The 22,119-nt window shown below is 48.1% G+C and overlaps 1 protein-coding gene across 2 annotated transcripts; it reads left to right on the top strand.

The window, feature by feature from the left end:
* The first annotated feature begins 581 nt into the window (after positions 1 to 581).
* On the top strand, positions 582 to 21,736 carry arap3 (ArfGAP with RhoGAP domain, ankyrin repeat and PH domain 3). 2 transcript variants are annotated; one of them, XM_057850816.1, is made up of 34 exons: positions 582 to 802; positions 8,842 to 9,006; positions 9,109 to 9,828; positions 9,905 to 9,945; positions 10,015 to 10,114; positions 10,194 to 10,322; positions 11,656 to 11,725; positions 11,794 to 11,914; positions 11,997 to 12,181; positions 12,266 to 12,372; positions 12,437 to 12,636; positions 13,618 to 13,703; positions 13,777 to 13,959; positions 15,394 to 15,535; positions 15,937 to 16,041; positions 16,115 to 16,265; positions 16,343 to 16,445; positions 16,540 to 16,738; positions 16,812 to 16,875; positions 16,942 to 17,105; positions 17,174 to 17,386; positions 17,458 to 17,563; positions 17,625 to 17,772; positions 17,840 to 17,908; positions 17,984 to 18,058; positions 18,136 to 18,253; positions 18,336 to 18,464; positions 18,538 to 18,674; positions 18,742 to 18,824; positions 18,898 to 18,933; positions 19,008 to 19,071; positions 19,140 to 19,269; positions 19,372 to 19,410; positions 19,485 to 21,736. In XM_057850816.1, exons 2-34 carry the CDS (start codon positions 8,936 to 8,938, stop codon positions 19,664 to 19,666), a joined length of 4,470 nt encoding a protein of 1,489 aa, XP_057706799.1. In that variant the 5' UTR covers positions 582 to 802; positions 8,842 to 8,935; the 3' UTR covers positions 19,667 to 21,736. The 2 variants fall into 2 exon arrangements, with proteins under 2 accessions (XP_057706799.1, XP_057706798.1); XM_057850815.1 differs by having other exon boundaries at positions 19,140 to 19,277.
* The last annotated feature ends 383 nt before the right edge of the window (positions 21,737 to 22,119 follow it).

Here is a 22,119-nt window from a genome sequence, read left to right as displayed (position 1 = left end):
TTGAAGTGTTTTTATTGGTGCTTTTGAATAGTTATTACAGCATTTTTCTTGTAATGTATGCACTTGTTCGTTGTCTTTTTTTATAGAATAAATTAGAAATAGATCATGTGCTTTTTCAGTGTGAGTGTTTAAATCAGGGGTGGGCAATTAATTCCACAAAGGACCGCAGTGGGTGCGGGTTTTTGTTGCAACCCATTAAGAGGACACCTTTTCACCAATCTGCTGTTTTACAAGTGCAATCACTCGATTGCAGTCAGGTGCTTCTCATTTCTGCTGAAATCGTATTGCTTAAACTATCTGTGCTGGGTCAGTTGGAACAAAGACCAGGACCCACTGCGGCCCTCGAGGACCGGTTTGCCCACCCCTGGTTTAAATATATGTGGTGAAAATGGGGAGGGGGGAGGGCAACAAATGTGTTGCCTATAGGGAACCGAATTGGGCGCAGTCCAAATGGAAAATGCTACAAAATACATAAGTGAATGAGAATGTATAGAGAGAGAAAGGGAGAGCTCATCCTCACGTCATTTCTGAGGAAATTGCATCTTCTAACCATTCTCATCATCTAACCTATCCTTTTGTTTTGAAATGCGGTAGAGCGGAAGTAGAGCCCCTCGCAAATAGCGACTTTTTATTATCCGCGCAGCAGAGAGCCGGACGGACGGGCTCGACCCAGCAAAAGAGCGGAGAACTCGGCAGAATTGTCTAAACTTTCCGAGCGGGGCACTCGCGATTGCGATCATTTCGAGCGGACGCCGACGCTGACCCAACGGGGAGAACGGCACGGGACGAGACGAGCGCTCAGGTAAGTGAGTGAGCGTATGATCCGCGCGCACTTCGGTCGCGATTCGGTTTTGAGTTTGCGTCGGAAGCGGCCCCCTCGACTGATTTTCCTTTGATGACAGGTCCTACTTTTGCTTTTGCAACTCGCGCCGCAGGTTCAATTGCTTGAACTGCTCTGTTGCCCAGTAGGATGTAATTTTGTGTACTTGTTCTGGCTTCAAAAAGCCTATACGTCGGCAACTCTTGTTTGAAGGCTTCTCCTGGTTTTGTGGTCCGGTCCGTTGATCGGTTTGTGTGTCATACGCCACCCTCAGTCCCACCACCCGACTCCTGGTAAAAGCAGCTCCGGTTCGCTCGCGATGCATATAAGTCCTTTTAGCTGCCGCTCGTCACCGTGATGAGTTTTTTCTTGTCCTGTTGCAAACGTTTTACATCTCCAAACCAGTCCAATGTAGTCAAAACAATGCAGCCGCCCACTTACTGGAATGGAGGTGTACTAATTTCCCTATAATAAAGAACTGAAAAATACTTTGAAATGGCCTCACCGCTACTCCATTCATAATAACCCAAGCCTCATGCTGACGTTTTCAATTGGTATTTGATATTTGAAATGTAGCTTGAATGGGAATGAAATTGAGCGATTCTCTGGAGGACGAGAGGGAGCACACGCAGTGCAGCACTTTGAGAATTCCTCTTGTGTTTGTTGGCTTTTTTTTTTCTGTAATTTGAATGTTCCTTTCTTGATCTATTTATTACATATACAACTGATGTGTCCTTTCCAAGTCAAATGAAAGGTTTTGTCTGTGTATTAGACACATTAAAGAATCCTTCATATGATCAAGTGTGCGCCCAAGGGTTAGGGTTAGGATTTAAGCTAGTGTCATTTTCCCTCTTTGCCTTTACAAAAAAGCACCAGAGCTGCCTGCTACTGGCTAACTCATAACCTGCAGGCAACTCATTACCGATGGGCAGCAATTAGGTGGCACTGTCCTCTACTGGCTTACTCGTGACGTAGAAGCAACACCGGCACCAATAAGTCCACAAGGAATTCTTCAGCCCCCCGCCCCCCCCATGCAAAATATCAAAATTGGGCCCGGGGTGTGGATTGATATCGGCTCATCTCGCTGCATAGACCATCGGTATACAAAGAACGGAGGAACGGACTCCAAAGTTGTCCCCAAAAAGGACAACAACAATTACTTGAGAAACAACTAGACAGACCTTCCTTTAGTCTGTGAAAATGGAGTCACACATTGGAGTGAAGATAGCTTGAACAAGCTGGCGTTTGGTAAAAACACGTTTTTTATTCTTTTTTTTTTTTTTTTTCACTTTTCTAGCCTCTTGTCCAAAAAATGGGTGCGCGTGTGTGAGACAAGGGCTTCTTAGCCTGCCTGACTGAATACCTACGAGCAATTGGGGCAAATTCTAATCTAGAGAAGAGCGGGAAGGAAGCCCAGATCTGCTTTTTCTTCACCGGCACACGGTATGAGGATGTCGGAAGGCGCTGTCTTCCTGTAGAAAATTTCCTGATGACGTCATGCCCACCCGCCGGCCACTTCCTGTTTCCCTCTGACAGACCGCGCGCACGCACGCACAAACAGGTCAAGGTGGAACAGCCCAGCCTTTTTCAAGAAACGCATACATTTCCCAGACATCGGTATACACTCGCGCATATACACATGCAGAAACACACAAATATGCAGGGGTTTAACTGTTATAGGCCTGTGCTTATATATATATATATATTAGGGCTGGGTCGATCCTCTGTTGTCACGATCCATATAGCTATACCTGTATGGTGAGCCGATATGTATTGCGACACTTCAACTATGGTAACATATTACCTTTTGAAATGTATAAAAAGACAGAGGCATGTATCTCCGTTTCATCTCGATGCCATTTGACATTTATTCTTTCTTTTACATAGTAAATTTGACATTTATTCTTTTTCATAGTAAAGTGCAGCAGCTGTTCCTGTGCAAAATAGGAACAGTACCGGAAAACAGTTGTTCAAAAAAAAAAAAAAAAAAATGTTTTAAACATATTGTTGTCCCACTGAATTATTTTAAACAAGAATAATGAAGAAAAATACTTTCCTGTATCAAATGCTTCATAGAGTCAGTCCACTCAAAGCCGCTCACTTGCACACAATGATATCCACTCACACTACCGCTGCACCGCACGTGTTTTAACAACGATGCGGCGTCTTTGAAGTACAGCGCTCCCAGGCTTCTCTGGCGTCAAAGGGTCAACAGCTGTCACTGATCAAAAACTTTAACAAGCAATCTAGAGCGCACTGGGACCAAGAAAAGCAGCAAGACTGAGAGTGTTCGGATCGGGACATCTCTAGTTTGTTGGCTTGTGGCCGACGTTGCTTTTGCGCAGCACATTAGAAGTATGCTAAGAACTCCTTCTGCTAATACCGATCATCAGTCCTGGTGTATCTATAGCCTGTCCATCCTGGGAGTGGATCTCTCCTGACTGTGGTTCTCCCCAAGGTTTCTCTTTTCCTACTGGGTTTTTGGAGTTTTTACTTGCCGCTATGGAGGGTCTCAGGATGGGGAATGCCCAAAACATGAAATCATTCATCTACTCTACTGTATCTGACTGTGTATCAAATTGACTCTGTAAAGCCCTCTAGGACAACCTTGTTGTAATATAGGGCTATACAAACAAAATTGAAGTATCTAAAGCAGGGGTCCCCAAACTTTTTCCTGTGAGGGCCACATAACTTTTCCCTTCTCTGATGAGGGGCCGGGGTCAGTTTGTAACAGAAAAAGTGTGACGATTGCAGGAGTGCTTAAATGTAAAAATGTATTGTTTTTCAGAAAGCCACAATCAAATAACCCTTTCTGGATTCTTCACGGAACAAAAGTAAATCAAATGAAAATAATAATATAATCATAATAATAATAAACATAAAAACACTATTAATTAAATCAATAAAACCAAATAACCCTCTCTGAGTTCTTCACAGAAAAGGCCAGGAAATAAATAACACTATTGAGAAAAAAAAAAAAATCAAAATGCTCTCTGTTATTGTTCAGGGGCCTGGACCAAATGTGGAGGCGGGCCGTAGTTTGGGGAACCCTGATCTAAAGTATCAATACTCGGATCGTGACAGAAAAGATCACGATATACTGCCAGACGATATTTTTTCCCAGCTTTAATATATATGTACAGTGGGGAGAACAAGTATTTGACACACTGTCGATTTTGCTGGTTTTCCCACTTGCAAGCCATGTAGAGGTCTGTAATTTGTATCATAAATTCTCTTCAACTGTGAGGGACGGAATCTAATACAAAAATCCAGAAAATCACATTGTATCATTTTTAAATAATCTGTATTTAACTGCATAAAATAAGTATTTGATACATTACCAACTAGTAAATATTTTGGCTCTTAGTTCTTTTTTAAGAACCCCTCCTGTTCTCCACTCATTACCGGAAATAACTGCACCTGTTTGAACTTGTTACCTGTATAAAAGACACCAGTTCACATGCTCAAACAAACAAACTCCAACCTCTCCACAATGGCCAAGACCAAAGAGCTGTGTACGGACATCAGGGCTAAAATAATAGACCTGCACAAGGCTGGGATGGGCTACAGGAAAATAAGCAAGCAGCTTGGTGAGAAGGTAACAACTGTTGGAGCGATGAGTAGAAAATGGAAGAAGTTGACGGTCAATCTGCCTCGTTCTGGGGCTCCATGCAAGAGCTCACCTCGTGGGGCATCACTGATCATGAGGAACGTGAGGGATCAGCCCAGAACTACACGGCAGGACCTGGTCAATGACCTGAAGAGAGCTGGAACCACAGTCTCGAAGAAAACCGTCGGAAACAAATTACGCCGTCATGGATTAAAATCCTACAGCGCACGCAACGTCCCGCTGCTGAAGCCAGTGCATGTCCAGACACGTCTGAAGTTTGCCACTGACCATCTGGATGATCCAGAGGAGCAATGGGAGAAGGTCATGTGGTCGGATGAGACCAAAATGGAACTTTTTGGTCTAAACTCGGCTCGTCGTGTTTGGAGGAAAAAGAAGGATGAGTACAACCCCAAAAACACCATCCCAACCGTGAAACATCATTTTTTTGGGGCTACTTCTCTGCCAAGGGTACAGGACGACTGCACCGTATTGAGGGGAGGATGGATGGGGCTATGTATCGCCAGATCTTGGCTGACAACCTCCTTCCTTCAGTGAGAGCCCTGAAGATGGGTCTTCCTATGGAGATAGAATAGTGCCAAAAGAAGTGAGGTTGTAAAATGAAAATTATACCTGTAAAATGACCAATTTTAACTAAAAAACACTTGTATTTCCAAATTTTGCGTTGTGTAATAAACATGAAAAAAACACGATGTAAAAAATAAATTCTACAAGTGTTTTTTTTTCCAATTACAAGTGATTTTTTTTTTGTTCTACAGGTGTTTTTTCTTCACTACGGGTTAAAAATTAGCAATTACAAGTGCACAAGTTTTGTCACATTCTTGTCGAGTTTTATGAGCCAAAAAAGATACTCGTAACCTAGTTTTAAAATAAAAACATACCTGTAAAATGACTAATTTTGACTTGTAAAACAAAAAAACAACAACTTGTATTTCCAAATTTTGCGTTGTGAAATAAACATGAAAAAAACACAATGTAAAAAATAAATTCTACAAGTGTTTTTTTTCCAATTACAAGTGATTTTTTTTTGTTCTACAGGTGTTTTTTCATCACTACGTGTTAAAAATTACCAATTACAAGTGCACAAGTTTTGTCACATTCTTGTCGAGTTTTATAGGCCAAAAAAGATACTCGTAACCTAGTCTTAAAATAAAAACATACCTGTACATTTGACTAATTTTAACTTGTATAACAGAAACAAAACTTGTATTTCCAAATATTGCGTTGTGAAATAAACATGAAAAAAACACAATGTAAAAAAATTTCTACAAGTGTTTTTTTTTTTCCATTTACAAGTGAGTGTGTTCCAATTATAGAGGGATCACACTCCTCAGCCTCCCCGGTAAAGTCTATTCAGGGGTGCTGAAGAAGAGGGTCCGTCGGGAAGTCGAATCTCGGATTCAGGAGGAGCAGTGTGGTTTTCGTCCCGGCCGTGGAACAGTGGACCAGCTCTACACCCTCGGCAGGGTCCTCGAGGGTGCATGGGAGTTCGCTCAACCAGTCTACATGTGTTTTGTGGATTTGGAGAAGGCGTTCGACCGTGTGCCTAGGGGAGTCCTGTGGAGGGTGCTCCGGGAGTACGGGGTACCGAGCCCTTTGGTAAGGGCTGTTCGGTCCCTGTACGACCGGTGTCAGAGTCTGGTCCGCATTGCCGGCAGTAAGTCGAATTCGTTCCCAGTGAGGGTTGGACTCCGCCAAGGCTGCCCTTTGTCAACGATTTTGTTCATAATTTTTATGGACACAATTTCTAGGCGCAGCCGAAGCGTTGAGGGGGTCCGGTTTGGTGGCCTCAGCATCTCATCTCTGCTTTTTGCAGATGATGTGGTGCTGTTGGCTTCATCAAGCCGTGACCTCCAACTCTCACTGGGGCGGTTTGCAGCCGAGTGCGAAGCGGTTGGGATGAAGATCAGCACCTCCAAATCCGAGACCATGGTCCTCAGCCGGAAAAGGGTGGCATGCCCTCTCCGGGTCGGGGATGAGATCCTGCCCCAAGTGGAGGAGTTTAAGTATCTTGGGGTCTTGTTCACGAGTGAGGGTAGGAGGGAGCGGGAGATTGACAGGCGGATCGGTGCAGCGTCTGCAATGATGCGGACTCTGCACCGGTCCGTTGTGGTGAAGAAGGAGCTGAGCCAAAAGGCGAAGCTCTCGATTTACCGGTCGATCTACGTTCCTACCCTCACCTATGGTCACGAGCTGTGGGTCGTGACCGAAAGAACAAGATCCCGGATACAAGCGGCCGAAATGAGTTTCCTCCGCAGGGTGTCCGGGCTCTCCCTTAGAGATCGGGTGAGAAGCTCGGTCATCCGGGAGGGGCTTGGTGTCGAGCCGCTACTCCTCCGCGTTGAGAGGAGCCAGTTGAGGTGGCTCGGGCATCTGGTTCGGATGCCTCCTGGACGCCTCCCTGGAGAGGTGTTCCGGGCATGTCCCACCGGCGGGAGGCCCCGGGGTCGACCCAGGACACGCTGGAGAGACTATGTCGCTCGGCTGGCCTGGGAACGTCTTGGAATCCCGCCGGAGGAGCTGGCTGAAGTGGCTGGGGAGAGGGAAGTTTGGGCTTCCCTGCTGAAGCTGCTGCCCCCGTGACCCGACCCCGGAATAAGCGGAAGATAATGGATGGATGGAAGTGATTTTTTTTTGTTCTACAGGTGTTTTTTCTTTGCTTACAACCTCGCGAGTTTTGTCTCCCCCTTGTCGCGTTTTCAGAGACAAAAGTCGCTTGTAACCAAAGATGAAAAAAATCTACTTGTACATCGAGGTTTCTTTTGTTTTACAAGTTAAAATTAGTCATTTTACAGGTATGTTTTTATTTTAAAACTAGGTTACGAGTATCTTGTTTGGCTCATAAAACTCGACAAGAATGTGACAAAACTTGTGCACTTGTAATTGCTAATTTTTAACCCGTAGTGAAGAAAAAAAAACCTGTAGAACAAAAAAAATCACTTGTAATTGGAAAAAAAACACTTGGAGAATTTATTTTTTACATCGGGTTTTTTCATGTTTATTACACAACGCAAAATTTGGAAATACAAGTGTTTTTTAGTTAAAATTGGTCATTTTACAGGTATAATTTTCATTTTACAACCTCACTTCTTTTGGCACTATTCTATCTCCATACTTCCAGCATGACAACACCCAAAGCACACAGCCAAGGCAACTAAAGAGTGGCTCCGTAAGAAGCATCTTAAGGTCCTGGAGTGGCCTAGCCAGTCACCAGATCTGAACCCGATAGAAAATCTATGGAGGGAACTGAAAGTCCGTGTTGCCCTGCAGCAGCCCCGAAACTTGAAGGTTTTGGAGAAGATCTGCATGGAGGAGTGGGCCAAAATCCCTGCTGCAGTGTGTGCAAACCTTGTCAAGGACTACAGGAAACGTTTGGTATCTGTAATAGCAAACAAAGGTTTCTGTGCCAAATATTAAGTTCCATTTTTGTGATGTATCAAATACAAATGTATTATTTAAAAATCATACGGCGTGATTTTCTGTTTTTTTGTATTAGATTCCGTCCCTCACAGTTGAAGAGAACTTATGATACAAATTAGAGACCTCTACATGCTTTGTAAGTGGGAAAACCAGCAAAATCGGCAGTGTGTCAAATACTTGTTCTCCCCACTGTATATGTTCATGCAAACACACACAAACACCCACCAACTTCCTTGATACGCACACAAACCCTCACGTGTCGAGGTGCGTACACACAAACATTTCACATTGAAGTTTATGTGTGTTGACTTCCAAGTCACGAGAGCCGAGCTGTTCTGTCGCCATGATGCTTTGTCAGACGTCGCCACGGTTACGTGTCGGGAAAAGGGAGAAACGCGAGCCGGGTAGACCCACCGGTCCCGGAGCTTTGGCTTCCCGCCGCCTCATCAGGATCACGTGACGGAGCGGGCGGAACAAAATCTCCTTTTGTGTCCAGACGCGCCCTCCGCCAATGCCGACTGACAATGCCAGGCTTGTGTCGTCGCGCGTAACAATAGCCTTCTTGTGTCGGCCGCCGCTACACCATCTGTAGAAGCCCGACGGATGCCCGCGAGTGAGGGAGGGAGGCGCGGCCAGCACCGCCGGCGTGCCCTTCGGCCCTGTGGAGCGCACCCCCGCTCACCACACGCGCCATCGTCAGAGGCCGAGCCCAAATCTGCTCTTTGACCGAGCGCCGACGGTTTTGCCGAATGGACGCGACCGGACCGACCAAACGCTCCGCTTTCACACGAGCTAAACATTTGGCGGCTCATCAGCGCGAACGGCAAACGGTCTGAAACGTAGAAGGTTTTTTTTCTGCTTGATCTCAGGAACACCATTGTCTTTACAGCGTATTTTGGAGGTCACTTTGTCCCGCGCCGACACGGGACAGATTTTTGACCTGATAGATTTGACTTTTCTTTCACCCGAACAGGTTTTGCGGCAAGGAGCCGAAGAAGCTCCCGGGCGGCCGCGGCTCACGGTGTCCGGTGATGGCGGCATAAAAAGGTAAGGAAACGGCTCTGGAGATGGTCGTCACGGCGACGCTGGACGCCGACACGGCGGTGGAAACGCTTCTGGCCGCCATCCATTTGGAAAGGTGAGGGTCGACACGGCGCCGCAGAAATCCGGGCGAGGACAGTTTCGGTCCCGACGGTTTTTTAGCCAAAATGCAAATCGGCGGCCGTCTCGTCGTGCACAGGTACCACACCTTTTTCCAGAAAGCCGGCCTTTTGTCGGCCGCCGACGCGGTCCACCTGGATCACGACGCGTTGGTCAGCCTGGGAATCACGGCCACTGGACATCGCAAACGGATCCTAGGACTTCTGTCACGGGTCCAGAAACGGGAAGCTCCGGCGGCCGAGCGACGGAGTTTCGCGAGTGACTCGCGGGCGCCGAACGGCGGGGGGCTCGCGGCGCCGTCCGAGGATGGCCCGGGTCCCGACGTGGCCTCTGCGCAGAAGCCGGTGCCCAAACCCAGAACCGTGTTCAACCGGCGTCGCACCGCGCCCGTTGAGTTTCACCCCCTTGCCGCGTCCCCGGAACGGAGGCTCTCCCGGGAGTCGGGTCGCTTCCCAATGTTAGACGGCGTGAACTCGCCTCCGTCCTCGCCTACGTGGAATTCCCACCAGGTGGAGAAGGAGGCACCTTCGGACGGGTCGGGCCTCTCTTTGCCGCCCGTTCCGCCGAGGCTGGCCCGTACGATTCCGATACCAGAGGGGCCTTGGCCTTCCTCTCCCACGAGAGCCTGCTCGAAGCGGTTGTTTTGCGCTCCGCTTTCTGCCGCGCTTCCTGCTTCCCATTCACCTTCATCTCCGAAGTCCGAATACGAGTCCGCCGGGATGGAGATGATTGGCAACGACATCTACTGGGGCGCCGCGGCGTCGCCCGGACAAATGGCCGACGGGGACCGAAGAAACAGGTGGGTCCGACCGATCGATCGAACACGCCGACCGATCTGACCGATGTTATCGATCGCCTCCGAATTCCGTCGGCAGCGGCGAGACTTTAAGCCGCAATTCGTCAGGATCGGCCAGAGGTAAGTACGTGGTCGCCGGGCCTACGGAGCCGTCGCGTTTGGGAAACACCTATGCGTTTGTGTCGGCAGATGAGCCCGTCCTCCTGGACGATGCTGTCGGTCCCTACTGCGAAAGCCTTTTCCAAAGAAGCGGAGTCGACGGCCAGGGGCCGCGCGCCGAGGACGGCGGGTAACTAGACGTCGAGTGACTTTTGGAGGCGCGTCCGCCTGAGCGCTGGCATCCTTCTCTCTCTCGCACGCGCGCGCAGCTCCATCGCAGAACCGCCCCCGGATGGTGACGAAGACCAGAAAATTTCGCCGTACGCCAGCTACGCCTCTGTCAGCGATAGGGCCGCGCCCGTCATCAGCGGTTGGCTGGACAAACTCTCGCCGCAGGGGTGCGTTTCATTCACGTGCCCGCTCACGCCGAATCGCAGACAGCCGCTTTTATTTACGGTCACTTGCAAAAGGGGCCATCATTCAGTACGCAATTTGGCGCCAAGAATAGAATAGAACTTTATTTTCATTGTCAGCAAGAACATTGTCAACAACAAAATTTTGACATGGCACTCCAGTTTAAAAATATGTATTGAATTAAAATTTTAAAAAATAGATTGCTTGTACTAAAATACTGTATGTACAGCACTGAAATAGTGCAATACAGTCCTGAAGTTAGCAGCGTCATTTGTGCAAAAACAAGAACAATATATCAATACAAATTTTCCATAAATAGAAAAAGTGGTCCAAGTAATGTGCAGGTTTACAGTTTAGTGCAGGTTACAACCACTAGTTGAAGAGCGTTTATGGGAAGTTCGTTTTTGTGCTTATTTTGGGTAGTCATGGCCCTGGGAAAAAGCTGTCTCTCAGCCTGTTAGTCCTTGTTTTATGGTCTTGGTATGATTTTATGGGTTAGGGTTTACGGTTTGCCCTATGGGCAAATTGATGAGGGTCCAGTGTTGGGGACAGAAAGTCCTTGATGTGCTGGGACACCGGTCTCTCTAAGCACCCCATGACCACAGGCGTATGTACAACAGGCCTGAAGTCATTGAGGCTATCCACTGCTGACTTCTAGGGGATTGGGATGATGGTGGCGGTTTTGAGGCCGGTGGCCTCTGACAGGGACTGGTTGAAAAGTGTGGTGAAGACCCCTGACAACAATCTAAAAACGATACGAGATATTTGGTCTGAAAGATCATTAGAAAATCTCTTTAGAACCAAACGCAGGGCAACAAGAAGCAGAGCAGTCCTCCCTATTCACATGCAGCTGACCTGCCAAAAATGGTCCCTCTGACTGAGTCATATAGGCAGCCTAAAACGTTAAGAACTTTGACAACCTGCAACTCTAAAGAAGGAAAATTCCAATGGATGAGTCGGCAACCTGCATACAGGCTCTGCTTGGCGGTAATAATTTTGCTATGTGAATGGATTAGTTCAACATTGATAAATGAGCCCATCGTTCTTGAAGTACCATGAAATTGACAACTATCGTCTGGAAATGACAGAAATTAAGTCCAGCACAGATTCTGAAGAGGATGTAGTTTTCACAAAATGCAAGCGTGTGGGCGTGCGTCATAGGTTTGAACATTCAGTATTCTTAGCATTTTTCTTCAGTCTTTTTAGCATTTGTTGCCTGTCCTGTCCTGTGTTTGCTCCCTGTTTCTCTTTTGCGTACTTTGTGCTGCTTTTATCCGCTCGCTGCTGAGTGACATGGTATCCATGCCTCTATTTTAGGAACTATGTTTTCCAGAAGCGCTTTGTCAAGTTTGATGGAAAAAACCTCACGTACTACGGAAACGAAAAGGTGAGCTTTGAATCCCCCCCGATGGAGGACATCGCGATCTTCGGCACCCTCATCTGTCTTTCTTTTAGGACGTGTACCCGAAAGGAGTCGTCCCGTTGGCTGCCATCCAAATGGCCCGTCCCTCCAAAGACAACAAATTTGAAATTGTGACAAGTCAGCGCATCTTTGTTTTTAAGGCCGATAACGAGGGTAGGCATACACAACACGCGTGAGACAAGCGTTGACGAGTGAATGACTTTGGACTCGCCGTGTGCGCGCGCGCGCCGGTCAGCGCTGAGGCGGCATTGGGTGTCAACGCTGCAGGACCACGTTCGAGACCAGCTAGTGTTCGGGAGAGGCTGGTTGGGCCCTGGCCCTCACTGTCAGAAGCATGGCTTCCTGGAGCTGAAAGGAACCAAGTCCAAAGTTTACGTGGCCATCAACACGGAGCAGATTTGGCTATACAAAAGCCAACAGGTGCCCCCCCGTTATGTCACGTTACGTTAATGGAAATTTAAAATCTTTTACAAGCGTGCGCGGCACGCACATCTTTTCGGACAGTGCTTTCGAGCCGGGATCGGCATCACGACGATCGAGGCCCGCGGCGCCACCATTCGAGATGGGAAAAACAGGAGTTTTGACCTCATCACGCCCTACAGAACCTTCAGGTGAGTTTCTCGGTCGGGCCGTCGCCGAGAAGGCCCCGCGCGACCGTTCCGCCTTCCTCCCCAGCTTGACGGCCGACTCGGATCGGGAGAAGCGCGACTGGACAGAGGCCCTTCAGGAAGCAATTGCCGAGACCCTCTCCGACTACGAGGTCGCGGAAAAGATCTGGTCCAACCGCTCCAACCGGACGTGCGCCGACTGCCGGGCCGTCAACCCCGACTGGGCCTCCATCAACTTGTGTGTGGTCATCTGCAAGAACTGCGCCGGTACGCTCGCATTGCTGTTAAAATGTTTAGCTGTACCCAGGCTGCCCAGAATTTTGCTTGTGCAGCGCGCAAAACCTTGGGTACGCCCAATCCTTTTCATGCCAGTGTTGCGCCAGCATGACGCGGGAAATTGCAGCTGCGGCACCCCTTGGTGTTGGGGAGGAAAAATAATATTCTGGTAGATTCTTTGTTTTGTAGTCGTTAAAAATTAATCCAGAAATAACATATTGAAGCAATGGCATATTTAACTTTTGGAATTTTGTTGAAAAAGGTTTTGTTTTTTGTTTTTTTTTTGTTAATAACACGGGTCACCGCCTGACACCTAGCTTGCGACCAGGTCACGATGAATAAGGCGCTATTGGAACGGAAAAGTTAACTGTTGACAGAGCAGATGTAACATTACGCGATATTTTCCTCAAAGAAACAGTGACAGATTCAATTCGAGGTCAAAAATGAAGACGATTAGGATAGTTTATAATAGTGCCTAGGGAGGAAAAGTTAGCTGCAGCGTTAGACTGTGGTGAACTTCAAATAGCCTCCATTGTAGCCATATTGTTGTTTGTTGTTGTTGTTGAGCCGACGCCGTGCGGAGTGCTGTTGGATATTCGTGTGCAGTTTATTTGAGTCTTATGAAAAGTGGGTGTTAAACCAAAGCGTATTGGACCTTTTAGTTTTCAAATGTGTTTGTGCGTCTAGCTGTGGGGATTTGCCTTTTAATCCACGGGCACTTTTATTTCCAATACAAAAACTCCCACACACACTGTAGGTGAAATAGAACACTGTCTTTGTATTAGGACGTCAACTATCCCGCACGCGTCTGTACTGCCATTGTGCACGCCTTCGAGCATGACATGAAATTTGGACCGAAACGGCAAAAACAAAATAAGATCCTCAGCACCCCCTGCTGTGAGTGATTTCCAGCCCCCCTGCGCGGCAGTGTGGTTGGTTTAGATAACTGGTTCATGAAATTGTTAAATGCAGGCCAGCACAGAGGTCTGGGCACCATGGTTTCCAAAGTTCAGAGTCTGAAACTGGACACCAGCGTGTGGAGCAACCAGATCGTGCAGGTAAGACCCGGAGCGGGTCCCGAGCAGAAAAGGGCAAAAGCTCTTCCACGGGTCTCTCCTCACACTTCTGCAGCTCTTTATCATGTTGGGGAACGACCGCGCTAACGAGTTCTGGGCAGCCCACCTGCCCCAGTCGGAAGGGCTGGACTGCGACGCCACACCAAGTCAGAGGCGAGACTTCATCGGACAGAAGTACCGAGACGGCCGCTTCCGACTGGACCATCCCGCTTTCGCAACCCAGGAGCAGCTACTCAAGGTACGTATTGTATATGTACTAGTCCTCCTAAAAAAATGAGCATATTGTGACAAAATTCATTAATTTCTGTAATGTACAAATACACATTAAACTTTCATATATTTTAGATTCATTACACACATCTGAAGTAGTTCAAGCCTTTTAGTGTTTAAATATTGATGATTTTTGGCAAAAAAGTCAAGAAAAACCACAAAAATCCCTATCTCAAAAAATAAGCATTTTTCATCCGACCAATACAAAAAAAAGTCAACCTTCAATTAATTATATCCGCTATGCACTCAATACTTTTGTAGAAATGACTGCTTCAATGCGGTGTGTTATGGAGGCCCAGGATGCTTCCACAGCAGCCTTATGCTCATTCACAGCGTTGGGTCTGGTGTCTCTCAACTTCCTCTTCACAATATCCCACAGATTCTCTAGGGGGTTCAGTTGAGGAGAGTTGGCAGGCCAATTGAGCACAGTAATGCCATGGTCAGTAAACCATTTACCAGTGGTTTTGGCACTGTGAGTAGGTGCTGAAAAATGAAATCTTCATCTCCATGAAGCTTTTCAGCAGATGGAAGTGCTCCAAAATGCCCTGATAGCTAGCTGCATTGACCCTGCCCTTGATAAAACACAGTAGACCAACACCAGCAGCTGACATAGCACCCCAGACCTTCACTGACTGTGGGTACTTGACACTGGACTTCATTTCCTTCTCCCCAGTCTTCCTGCATGTGCACGGTGGCTCTGGATGTTTCTACTCCAGACTCGGTCCACTGTTTCTGCAGTTCCCCCAAGATCTGGAACCGGCCCTTCTCCACAGTCTTTCTCAGGATGCGGTCACCTCTTCTTGTTGTGCAACATCTCCTGCCACACTTTTTCCTTCCCACTGAGGTGCCTTTATACAGCACTCTGGGAACAGCCTATTCGCTCAGAAATTTCTTTCTGTGTCTTAGCCTCTTGCTTGAGAGTGTCAATGATGGCCTTCTGGACCAGCAGTCAGGTCAGCAGCCCATGATTGCAGTTTTGAGTAATTAACCAGGCTGGGAGTTTTAAAGGCCTTGGGAATCTTTCGCAGGGGTTTTGCATTAATTCGTTGATTCAAATGATTAGGTCAGTAGCTTCTTTAGAGTACCTTTTCACGATATGCTAATTTTGTGAGATAGGGATTTTTTGCCAAAAATCATCAATATTAAAATGATAAAAGGCTCGAACTACTTCAGTTGTGTGTAATGACTCTAAAATATATCAACGTCTAATGTTTATCAGTACATTACAGAAAATAATGAACTTTAGTATATGACAGGCAGGACTGCGGGTACTTTGCCAATTTGTTCCGTGTGACGCTCATCAAGCCTGAGAAGGCGCTGAAACTGTAACACGGTGGGATCTTTGAAGTACTTTTTGTGTTCCTCCATGTGTGTTTTCTGGCGACCGCGTGTCTCCCCGCAGGTCTTATGTTCAGCGGTCTCTGAACACACGCTGCTCAAAACTGTCACGCACATCTTCTCTGAGGCCATACAATATCACCTGACCGCCAACGCTCACGGACGACAACCAACCCGAGGCCTGCTAGATCCCTACCCCTCCTCGGGTCAGAACAACTACTAATACTGCCCGTGTCACCGAGTAAAATGAGTGTCATACAATTGAAAGGTAGGCAGGGTAGCGCACAAATGGTTGCCACGTATAGCTGGCGGTCCTGAAATGTATGGTTTCAATCTCAGCTCGGCTTGGCTTTTGTCTTTGGAGTTTCCGTGTTTTCCCTGTGCATCCATGTTTATTTTTTTGGGGGGGGCTTCTGTGGCTTCATCCTACGTTCTGAGAGCACGTGTGCGAGAATAGCTCACAGAATACGCGATACTAAACTCAGTGCGAATGATTGTCTGTTTGTGTATTGAAATAGATTCGCGGCTAGGATATGTAACCCTCATAGAAAGGAGCTCTATACGAAAAGGGATGGACAACCTCTTTCTCTGTGATGGTGTCTCACAGATCCCGCCGTCTACGATGAGATCATGAAGACTGTTCTTTATTCGGGCTTCCTCTTCAGGTCCAATTGCACCGGCAGAGGGACGCTTTCCCGCAGATCCCGAGAAGGTGGGAGTCATCACGATGACAACCGGAGTCATTTGATTATTTGCATCTCTTCCTGGATTTTGATTTGCCACAGACTTCCAGAAGTTCTGGTGCACTGTGGTGGATCAATCGCTACTCTTCTACCATTCGGAGCGATCGGCAGAAACGTGCATGGAGATTAGCCTCAAGGACGTAGCCTGTTTGGGAGTCGGTCGACCCGACTCCTCCGACGGTTTTGTAGACAGGTGATGTCTCGTCTCGGGCGCCGCGTTCGCTAAAAGCCAAAGTCGCAATCGCGTGACCGGCTGCATTTCACGCTCAGGTTCCGCTACACCTTTGAGCTGTATTTGACCTCGGACAAAGTCTATCAGTTTGGCGTAGAGACGGCCGAGGCTCTCCAAACCTGGACCAGTTGCATCGGGAAGGTTGGGCATTTTTCGTCGCCGGCGCTTATCGATCTGCCGGTCAGCGTACTATTACCGGGCTGAAGAGAGAACCGTCGGCCTCCTCGCCGTCTAGGTCGCAACGCCGCTCAGCTGTCATTGCCTGCTCACTCGGGAGTTTGAGCGCATCGGGCGCCTGCGGTACCGGGCCATGCTGGACCCTCAGCAGTGGAAGGAGGCGCACTTTGTTCTGCAGAAGTCCAACCTCTTCATCTGCCCCCAGAACGACGGTGCCGCCGAAGACATCATCAACCTGAAGCGCCTCCAAGAGCTGAGTCGGTGACCGTGAGAATAAGGTCACTCGGAGACCGCGTCTGGGTTCGGTCTGGCTCACTGTTTATTTTGAAGGCGTCACTTCGGAAAACCTCCTCCACGAGAAGGGAGATGTCCTGGTTTTGGTGGAGAAGGGGAGGTGAGCGGTCGTCCGCTTCTATCTGGCACTTCTCCGTGTTCTGACGTTGCCGCGGCGTGGCGTCAGGACGTTCCACCTGCGGGGCATCGGCCGGGCCGACTTCAGATCGTGGTACTCCGACATTCAACGGGCCGGCGGCGGAAAGGGGAACGCGCTGCGAGAGCAACAGCTGAGCAGGAACGACATCCCCATAATCGTGGACAGCTGCATCGCCTTCGTCACGCAGTACGGTGAGTGGGCGGAGCGGGGCGGGGACCGGCCTTCGGAACCTTCCCGACAGTGGCGCGGACGCCTGCAGGTCTGGGCCACGAGGGGATTTATCGCAAGAACGGAGCCAAGTCCCGAATCAAACTACTCATGGAGGAGTTCCGAAAAGATGCCCGGAACGTCAAGCTGCGCATCGGAGACCACTTCATCGAGGACGTGACGGACGTCCTCAAGCGCTTCTTCAGGGAAATCGACGACCCCGTCTTTGTGGCCGATCTCCACCCGCTTTGGCAGGAGGCCGCTAGTGAGTCGACTTCTAAACGTAGGCGGACGCTCGGGTTCTCCGGGAAACGCTCCTCTCTCTTTTCGCCTCAGAAATCCAGCTGAAAGGTACTAGGTTAGACCGCTACAAGGAGATCATACGGACCCTTCCGCGGGTCAACAGGATGACTTTGGCGTCGCTGGTCAGCCACCTCTACAGGTGAGTTGCGATCGGCTCGGCGGCGCACCTCGCCGCGAGCTTCACCCGTCTCCTCTTTCAGGGTCCAGAAATGCGCCAACCTCAACCAGATGTGCACCAAGAACCTGTCGCTGCTCTTCGCTCCCAGCCTCTTCCAGACGGATGGCAAAGGAGAACACGAAGTGAAAATTGTGGAAGATCTCATCGACAACTACCTGTACATCTTTGACGTGAGTACGACCGGCGCGCCGAAAGTCCGCTTTGGGAGCCCACGCGCGATTTGCCGCTCCGTGTCAGATCGACGAGGAGCACCAGAATCAGATGGAGTTGGAGATCAGCCTCATCACCTCCTGGAAGGACACTCAAGTAAGTGGCGGAGACGGCTCGTCTGGAGCGTGTCCCCGAGCGGGAGGAGTCAGTGTGACGCTTGCCTGTGCCCAGTTGTCTCAGGCAGGAGATCTGATCATCGAGGTCTACCTGGAGACCAAGACGTCAGACAGTTGCGTTACACTTAAAGTAACGAGCGCCCGCACCACGCGCCCAAGTTGCCCTGGTCGTGACCTTGATACCTCCTTTGATTTGTCCTCGCCCAGGTGTCGCCCAACATGTGTGCCGAAGAGCTGACCAATCAGGTTCTCTATATGAGAAACGTCCCCGCCGGAGACAGGGATGTCTGGATGACGTTTGAAGTTATCGAGGACGGCCAGCTGGGTGCGTCCAACGCAACGAGCGCGCGCAACACCGTGCTCGGCGTGAACGCACGAACGAGGTCGTGTGTACCGTGTGCCTACAGAGCGTCCGTTGCACCCCAAAGAGAAAGTTTTAGAACAAGCGCTGCAGTGGTGCAAGATGGCCGACCCTAGCTCCGCCTACCTGCTGGTGAAGAGGGTCCCTAAAGGAAACGGCATCGACATCCTAACTTGTAGGCGGAGCGCACGTCGACACGAAGCTTCAAGTAACGCAACGCTGACCCGAGTCTGGTACCGCACCTTCAGCCTACAAGAGTGACCTAACGAAAGTCGGGGTGCTGAGGTGTCGTGAGGAGCCCCCGAAACTGCTTCAGGGAAACAAGTTCCAGGAGAGAAGCTTCCAGGTCAAGAAGAACAAACTACTGCTGCTTAAAGACAAGAAGGTGAGAAGGGGGACCGACGGGCGTGTCTCTTGGTCAGGAACGACGCCGATCCGCGTTTGCCTTTCAGAGCCTTAAAGCAGAGAAGGAGTGGTCTCTGAAGAACATGAAGGTCTACATGGGGGTGCGCAGGAAACTCAAAGCTCCGACTAGGTCACCGCCGCCTCGCGCACACAGAGCACGAGTGTCGGTGCTGAGCTAGGCTAACGGCAGCTTGCGCTTGTAGGTGGGGCTTCACCTTGACGTCGCCCAAACATCAGCTGTAAGTGCGTCAAAGGCACGTTATGAACTAGCACTGGCACACTGTTTACCCCGGCCGGCGGCGCCTGTGGGCAGGTTCCTGTGCTGCCCGAGCGAAGCCGACTTGTGGGACTGGGTGAGCGGTCTCCTCAGAGCTCAGGTGAGTGTCTAGCGGTCACGGAACGACGGGACGCCGCTCCACGGCCTCGCTCGCTCTCGCCTTCGCAGAACAAGGAGCCGGGCCCCCCCGTCCTTAGACGTCACTCGTCGTCCGACATCGCCAAGCAAAAGTTCGGCACCATGCCGCTGGTTCCCATCCGAGGGGACGAGAGCAACCGCGGCATGTTGTCGGCCAATCGTACGCTGGTAACGGCCGCCGCCGTCAAAATCCGGTCGCGATCGGGGCGAAAAGAACCACTCGCTTTGTCCTGGAATAACGTCGCGCGTTTCCGGTCCGCAGAGGAAGCTTCACGACCGCAGGACGCTGTCGATGTTCTTTGTGAGTCTCCGCGTGGCGTCTCGACACGGCGGAGCGTTTCCGGCTTTTTGACCGCGCTTTCTTTGCACCCGCAGCCGATGAAGGTGCAGCAGGACGGCGCGGAGGAGTGCCGCCGGTCTCCGGAACCGCTCTACGAGGAGGTGGGCGACTTTGGTCTGCAGGTGCTCAAATCCCTGGAGAGCAGCTTCCTGTGCGGCGCTGGAGACGCGCGGGAGCTCCCGGACCTTCCGCCGGCGCTTTCCATCGCGTGCGCTGACCCGGAACCGGACTCGCCGCCGTCTCGTCCGCAGACCGTCTGCACGCCGGCGCAGGAGCTGCTCCTAAGGGAAATGTCGTCCGCGTTCGGCGGGAAGGCCGACCTCGAGGAAGAACGCCTCTGATGGAGGCTGCGCAAATATTTAACCGTCATTCGCTTTACGCTCCTTATTGTTTGTGGGAGCACTTTGGTGGAGAGTGCGAGCGTGGCCCCGATGTAATAAAGAGAGTTCTCCTTTCACCGCGTTGAATGTTTGGGCTAGTCGGCCCTCTTGCTATGAAATGATTTCACGATCACAATTCAAATTGCATCATCGTGGCTATTTAAAAAAAAAATTGGATCTCTACACAGTAAAAACACCTCCTTAAAACTAGCCCAGTTTCCTTGTTTTCAGTGTAAATCTAGAAATATGTCAATTTTACTCCCAATTTCTTGAAAGAAGCTTATTTTCAGCTAGCTATAGACTTTTTTTATGATTAAATATAACAATGTATTTATTGCCTAACATGAACTTGTTTGTCAGAAATGCAATTAATTCAAGAATAGATATTGTTCAAAATATTATTTGAAAGCAATTTTTTCTTGATTTAGGTGAAAAATTTACTTTTAGATGTATGGGCTTAATAGGAACAAATAGCAGTGGCGTCGTTAGGCGTTTTTTAGGAGGCCTTCAGCCGCCTAAAATATTCTCAAGCACCCCCGAAATAATTTGTTTTATTAAAAAAAAAAAAAAAAAGACGTATTCACTATGAAGTTGCCAGAATATTAGTGGAAATCAATCATGTAACCTATCATTGTTAACTTAAATATGATCATAAATGTCAGTTTTCCCTTACTTCATAGAAGAAAGCCCCATCAGTTTGTCATCCAATCCATTCCACTTGTTCATATAGAGAACGTCCACATCCCGGGAAAATCCACTCCGTGTTTTCCCTGTGTCCTTGCCCGCAATCGGTACAGGGCGGTGTTTGAGTATGATGGAGTTTCTAACGGCGTTACTTTTTTTTTTCCCTAGAAGTGAGTAATAAATTACTTTTTGAGTGTTAGCATCAGCATTTAGCGTGGCGAGCGTCATCTTAAATTCTCAGGCAACTTTGTTTTTTTTTTTACGTAGTTTGTGGGGTCCAGGTGATTAAAGTTAATTGAAAATAATGTGCTGTTTTCTTGCTGAGTGTGCATCATCATCACCAACTTAGCATTGCCTTGTAGATGCTACAATATAATAATAATACATATACAGTATATATGGCGGAAAACACAGGTGACTTAAAGTTACGTTCTGAGACCCACAATTTGGCCAAAATTGTCCGATATGCATGTGTGATACATCATTGGAAAGCTTAAAATCTCAATTTTCTGGGGGAAGAACATTTTTGAACGGGAGGGCATTAAAAAATGAATAATATTAAACAGCGTAATCCTATCTGGAGGTGAGACAATGAAAGAGCAGAATTAAAGACGCCATGACTTTAACGAGATATTATCACGTACTTACCTTGTTTCGATCCAAAAACTCCATGTAGCATGTATCACCGAATGTCAAGACACAGCTATGAATGGCCACAGCTAGATTTTTGAGGGATTTTATGGATGAAACATGGTCATATAACAAGGGTCGCGATGCAGAAATCGTAGACATCAAGGAGTGGTCGAGATTTTCTTTTTCATATATTTACCCTTTTAAACGTTTTTTTTTCCTTTGGATCGATTATTTATCATCTAACATATCAGAGAAAATGCGACAGTAACACACAAAAAAATACATTTAAGCGATAGTTATGAGGTAGCTATCCGTGACTTTTTTACAGACACCATTTTTTTCCATTGTACGTCATTTGTTTAAATTAAACAAATGACGTTTAAATTTTTTTATTTTTATTTTTTTTTAAACGAAATGTTAGACATCAATTAATGATTCTTAGCTAAAAATGACAGACATTTGGAATAATAAATAAATAATTACCTCCGTTTTACGGCTGGTTTGAAACAAAGCGATTGCGCGACATCTGTAAACGAGGGTTTCCAGGGTAAAACGGACAGAAATAGTTCGGGGGCTTAATGTGCCATGAATTTTTTATGGCAGCATATAGACATATTGTCCTATCAAACACAACCGTTCTTTTGGCTTAAAATACAGCAGTAACTGCTTTTTCAGTCTTGTCTGTGTTTTCTGCCAAATATTTCATTATTATTATTATTCCCAAAAATAATCACTTGCCCTCCTAAAATGTTCTTGAATTACGTATCCATGAGCATTGTGTGATATTTTTAATCAAAACAACTACAGGAATGGCAGGAGATTCAGAACCTCACCTGCATATTCAAAAACATATCCGTCAGTGTAAGGAAACATACGTCACGGTTCAATACGCACCTTGGTATGGGGGTCACGGTTCGGTGCGGGTTCAGTACAACAACAAAAATAGAAAGGCTTAGTTTCTCACAGCATTTGC

The sequence above is a fragment of the Corythoichthys intestinalis genome, chromosome 11 (assembly GCF_030265065.1).
Source record: "Corythoichthys intestinalis isolate RoL2023-P3 chromosome 11, ASM3026506v1, whole genome shotgun sequence".
Taxonomy (NCBI): domain Eukaryota; kingdom Metazoa; phylum Chordata; class Actinopteri; order Syngnathiformes; family Syngnathidae; genus Corythoichthys; species Corythoichthys intestinalis.
This window is presented reverse-complemented; position numbering and strand designations above follow the sequence as displayed.

Coding starts and splice junctions, on each gene's coding strand:
- arap3 (XM_057850815.1), top strand. CDS start 8,936: ATGGTCGTCACGGCGACGCTGGACGCCGACACGGCGGTGGAAACGCTT. Junction 12,182..12,265: donor GGCTATACAAAAGCCAACAG/GTGCCCCCCCGT, acceptor CTTTTCGGACAG/TGCTTTCGAGCCGGGATCGG. Junction 17,773..17,839: donor ACTACCTGTACATCTTTGAC/GTGAGTACGACC, acceptor GCTCCGTGTCAG/ATCGACGAGGAGCACCAGAA.